The 5,530-nt window shown below is 32.8% G+C and overlaps 1 protein-coding gene across 1 annotated transcript; it reads right to left on the minus strand.

Annotated features, from left to right (window-relative positions):
- Positions 1 to 582: 582 nt before the first annotated feature.
- Positions 583 to 3,252, minus strand: LOC102678617 (glycylpeptide N-tetradecanoyltransferase 1). Its single transcript, XM_006611054.2, has 8 exons — positions 3,101 to 3,252; positions 2,311 to 2,546; positions 2,013 to 2,223; positions 1,820 to 1,936; positions 1,585 to 1,755; positions 1,307 to 1,487; positions 943 to 1,206; positions 583 to 877 (listed from the first exon to the last, which is right to left on the minus strand). The coding sequence occupies exons 1-8, from the start codon at positions 3,202 to 3,204 to the stop codon at positions 719 to 721; spliced, it is 1,443 nt and encodes a 480-aa protein (XP_006611117.1). The 5' UTR covers positions 3,205 to 3,252; the 3' UTR covers positions 583 to 718.
- Positions 3,253 to 5,530: the final 2,278 nt, after the last annotated feature.

Raw genomic sequence — 5,530 nt, forward strand, 5'->3', positions numbered from 1 at the left:
TATCGTGCCATAAGGAAATTTTATTTCGTGCAGGAATACATAGATTGTAAAGGGGAAAGTGTTAAATTTGTGGGTAAAATTGATGGAGATAAACGAAGAGGATAAACAAACAAACGGATCGCTTTACTTTCGATCTTCTTTTATTTAAATTTTTCTTCCACTTTCACTTCGGCATATTTTTGCGATCTATTTAATCAAACAGACGCTGAGGGAAACGTGGAATTTCATGTTAAATAACGCTCAAGGAGCTTTCGAGAATTTTCAAGTAACTTTGCGGTCGATGATACCTGTAAGAAGGAAACTTCCTCCGCATGGTTCTTGTAAATTACTAGAGCATATAATAATTATCTACATTGCTCGAGCCACGCAGATACGTATATACACACGTTGTATATGCATACTTCGACCCTGAACTAATGTCATGATCAAAAATGGAGGCGGAAGCTCTCCAAAGGTAATATCCGCGAAACCGGCGAATAGAATGGAACATCCTACTTAACTCACTAAGGAAACATCGATTCCTTTCGATTTCATTCATGTGCTTTGGATGTTCGCTCAGTAGAAGTCAAAATTATATATTTGTCCCTCCTATTATTATTATTATTCTTATAATGTCCGTTTTCATATTTTACCACTTCCATTTTTTTTTTTTTTTTTAAGCTTGCACGTGCGAAAATTTGTTTTCTACACAACAAACTTAGCTAGCTGAGCTAGAATTTTATTGAAGCACCAAACCAATTTTTCCAGGTGTCATACTAGGACAACGCCAATTATATAAATAATATTGTAAATTTCCATCGCCTATACCAAACTTTAACGGTTCTAAAAATTCTTTGTTGTCCATTAAATCTAATGCGTTAAACACATCGAAATCGAGCTGAAAACAATATCTAAGTGGTATTATCTTCTCGTACAATGAAAAATACAAATCGTGAAACTTACATTACGAGCCGATATCAATGCATCCGTCATAAGATCGATCCAAGGAGTCACCGTGGATACATTGTAAAAACTATACGCAGCCCTAAGCGTCTTGTGTGTTTGATGATGCATTATGGAGCTTGGTAACGTATAATAACTAACCATATCGGTGATTTTACCCTCATTTTCTACTACAAAACTATTAATAATTCCGTATTGCGGAAGGAACCAATGCCGAAACTCCTCGATCGAGAAGATTGGGGCCAAATCGAATTTTTCCAAATACTAAAATATAAACGAATATATAATATTTTCTCCTTCTTCTCTTTCTTCTAATTAAAATATTAATTACTATATATATATATATTCTTGCAAAAATAATTACTTCGGTTAATATTTTATGAGCTTGAGGTATATCTGCTTCGACCAATTTTCTAAATCCTGGTACTTTTGTATTTTCTGGCAGTTTGAATAATTTTAAAGTTCTCTGCATAGTCATATTGCGAGATAAGTGCGAAAACTTTACTTCGATTAATTTCTTTGGATTGAGAGAACGATGCCAATACCTTTGGAAAACGAATTTATATATAAAACGATATAATAATAAATACAAGTACGAGTTAATAATAAAAAAACGATATTAATTTTAATATTGATACGTACCTACAAGTAGCTATTGGTTTTGGCAGTACAACACCAGCAGTATACACAGCCTGAAATATACCTTGAAGATTAACTCTCCTAGTTATTTCACGTATTAATACGGGCGCAACTCGTTTTGACCTCAGTTTTTTGTGTACACATAAGAAATTTATTTCCACCATCTTCTGAGTGCTAATATAAAAAATTTTTTTATATTAACTAACAAGAAATGGATTAAAAATAATTCGATATTTACTGATTATAAACACGCAGAGTAGCTGGAATAGCAGAAATGAAACCAACTAAACGTCTAGTTTTAGTCACTCGTACACCACAATGCCATTCTTTGCACCATCCAGGAGATTGCAATGCCCTAAAAAATATATTTCATTAAAGATTTATTTATAAAATCAATTATACATTTTATAAATTGATATTATTTCAATTACCATTTTAAAAAATTTGGAGGATAATCAAATCTAAACATAGCATCATCATCTTCCACGTAATTTTCAGATAATAAAGTATACAATTCACATAGAACTAATGGATCATCAAGATTTAACGTATCCCATTGAAAATCTGCTGGTAATGAGTAAGGTTCTGCCCTGATAGATGTTTTGTCGGATTCAATAGGTTCATTTTTAATTATTTTCTCATCTATAAAAATTTTATACAATATAATTTTATCAAAATATTCTTTTATCATCGATGAATAAAGAATAAATAAAATGTTGTATTATTCACCCATTTTTGGTACTGGCTGTGTACTCCAAAATTGATAAGGCTTTTGCATAGCCTCTTCTTGAGTTTTGGCCGGTTTTTGTTGTATGTTAAAAACTTCCATCGCCATTTGTATATCTTTTATTGAAATATTACACGTGCTATGCATTTCATGTTCGTCTCTGTGACCAACGTGGTTGTGATTTTCACCAGTGGCATGCGCCATCTTGTTCTTCTTTTTGCGATGTCTCTTTTTTGAACTAAATTACAAATTATTTTCGTCTCATATATTAATGATAAAAAGAAACAATTTACTCACACATAAAATATAAACATAGAATTAAGAAGGCAAAAACAAAGGAAGAGGATGTCGATAAAAATTTAAATAAACATTATAGATTTTGAAATAATTCTTAAGTAATAAAAATTAATGATTAATGGTTATACATAAAATTATTCTTTGCGATATTAAACGTCAAAAATATTACATATATGTATGTTCTTGAATTAGGTAGGTTACTCTGACTCATAAACATAATTCTAAAACGTCAATCCAAGGTAAAATCGGTACAATAGTATAATGCAAGGAACTTTCTATTATTTTGAATTAATAATAAAATACAGTTCATGTCACACACATGGACACAAACACAATTATATAACGGATGACAAGAAATAACTTTAAATTGTGCCTATGGTATTGCCGGTCATCCATAACGCGCATTTACAGCAAATCAAATCAAGAATTTATTAATCACACCAATAGAAATTACACGAGCAGCACTCCTTAAGAATCGGTTGAACGTTCGCTCACCTTGCAGATTTTCCATCTTTTTCATGAATTTCATCCTTCTTAGCCTCTCGTTCCACAACTTGACTCTTTTCCTCCATTTTAATATAGATTTTGATAATGCGCATGTGCTGAATATAGTGGCTCCGCCTGGTAGAACTTAGGTGGAGAACAAATAGGTCACATGACGTACGCCATGTTCGTTTCTTCGAAAAGTCGAGTCCGCGTTCATCGGTTTAAATAAATTGAATTTTTTTAGTGAAAAGTCGCAAAGTGTTAGAAAAATTGTTCAAAATAGTTTTTATATGATCCAGGGAGTGTATATCGTATAAAATTTTCGTTCGATAACGTGTATTGTGCGCGTTTTCGTGAAAAATATTCATCGGATTTCTGAACGCTGACCGCGCGTTAGTTCGAAATAAATTTTTTCGATTATTCATCATAATTTTCATTGAAATTGGAAAATATCGTATTATAAAAGTGTGATAGTAAAATATTAGCGAGGATGAAGCAAAAGAAAGTTTCAGAAATCGTATTCAATCGATTTTCCATGAAAAAGAAAACGTGGGAAAATTGGATGACGCGGGATCTTCAAACAGCGAAAAAAAGCAATATGGCGTTGGCAATTGCGCGGCAAATTTGGCAGAATAGACATGGTTTATTGGCATCGTTCAGTCTACATCTTCGTATAACGTGAGTGAAAAATTTATAATCTTTTTAATAATATTATATATATTGCGTTAATATTATATCAAATTGCGTTAAATTGATAATATTAATATTATCTTTTCAAATAATGAGTAAAAGTAAAAAAAATTTCTCGAGTTATATATATCAAATTTTTTATTATCGTATCAATTTGATATTAAGCAAAGAAATAAGTTTGGAAAATAATAATATTAAAACGAGGAGATTAAGAAATTTAGATTAAAATTATTTTTTCCTCTCGATAATAATTCAAACTTTGAATGCGATATATAATTAAATTTAAGGATCGTAGAATAAGATTATTCCGTCGAGTGCCAGTCTGACAATTATAGTCTTCTTTATTTCATTACCAACAGTATTCTTACATCTTCATGCCGAAACAATGTATAATTTCTATATCATAATATATATTCATTTATTCATTTATATATTTATTTATATAATTGTTAATAATTGTAATAGCAGTAAATAGTCTGTAGTAGGCGAGTTTGTAGGTATGTAAACAGCTTTTAGGTACGCGTAATTCCAGTTTATCGATAATTCAAATCCCGCGTGCGTTCCGCTCGCGTAATTCATGATTTGCATATCTATTTGTCAACTGCGCACGGGAGGGAACTCCTCCATTTGTCGGTGTGCCGCGATATTCCAACTTTTTCCCCTAAGAAACTCGATATAGCCACGAAAATTGAATTCCGTTTGACTGATCGAAACTATAAAAATCGAATGGAAATTGATTGATTTTTGGATGAACCTAATCACGCTCGCGTGATGATTTCCATCTCGTGGATAAATTCTAACAGATTGCCTCCAAGATGAATAACCAAGGAATAGTATATAATAATAATAGCAACTCGCGCGACAATAAATTGATAATTACGGTTTTATCAACTTTGGAACGTATCATTAAGGAGTATCAAATAAGATAACCGGAAATAATGTTACCGCACAGAAGTAATTAACAACTTCTTTTCGCTTGGAATGCATAATTACGAATTTATTTGAACTTGCAACTGTTAATTAAAGAACTCGATTAATTAAGAACTTTTGCGTAAGCTGGATCAACATGTTTTTACTCGTTCGAAATAAGAAATAAGAAAGTTTAATCATAGGACTGGTTAAATATTCGATTCGGGGATCGATTTGCCAGATAAATGAAGTCTAACCGTCGAGCGCGAGCACAAAAACGGTAGGAAAGGAATGATAGAAAACGATTCGTTACTTTATTTGTCGAATGAAACGCATGGTCGTGAATTGTACGGGGAATTCACAGCTTCACTGAGCAAGTGCCTTGAGGACAACGATCGATCGTTGTTCCACCAGGTACTGAAATTCAGAATGAATCAGCAGGGAACAGCGAACGTTTCATTTCTCTTTCGCGTCTCTCTCTCTCTCTCCCTCTCTCTCTCTCTTTCTCTCTCCCTTTCCCTCTTCCACCTCTCCTCGAGAGGAGCCGAAATGAAATTCCGCGTGTCGAACCAGGGCCTTTAAAACGCGAAAACAATACGGACTTTTCCACTTTTATGTATCGGTATTCACTGTTCGATCGAAAATGAAATGCCCGTGTGCGTTAAAATTAGTTGCATGGAAGGTATTTGATTTTCTTCGTTTCTCTCGTTTGGCACTGCAACTCTGTAGAAAGTATATTATAACACGATGGAAGTTCATCGATCGTTTAATCCATGAACTCGTATTCACGTCTTAATTTCTTCCGCGCGCGCGTGTGTGTGTATATATATATATATATAT

Source organism: Apis dorsata, unplaced genomic scaffold (assembly GCF_000469605.1).
Source record: "Apis dorsata unplaced genomic scaffold, Apis dorsata 1.3 scaffold_82, whole genome shotgun sequence".
Taxonomy (NCBI): domain Eukaryota; kingdom Metazoa; phylum Arthropoda; class Insecta; order Hymenoptera; family Apidae; genus Apis; species Apis dorsata.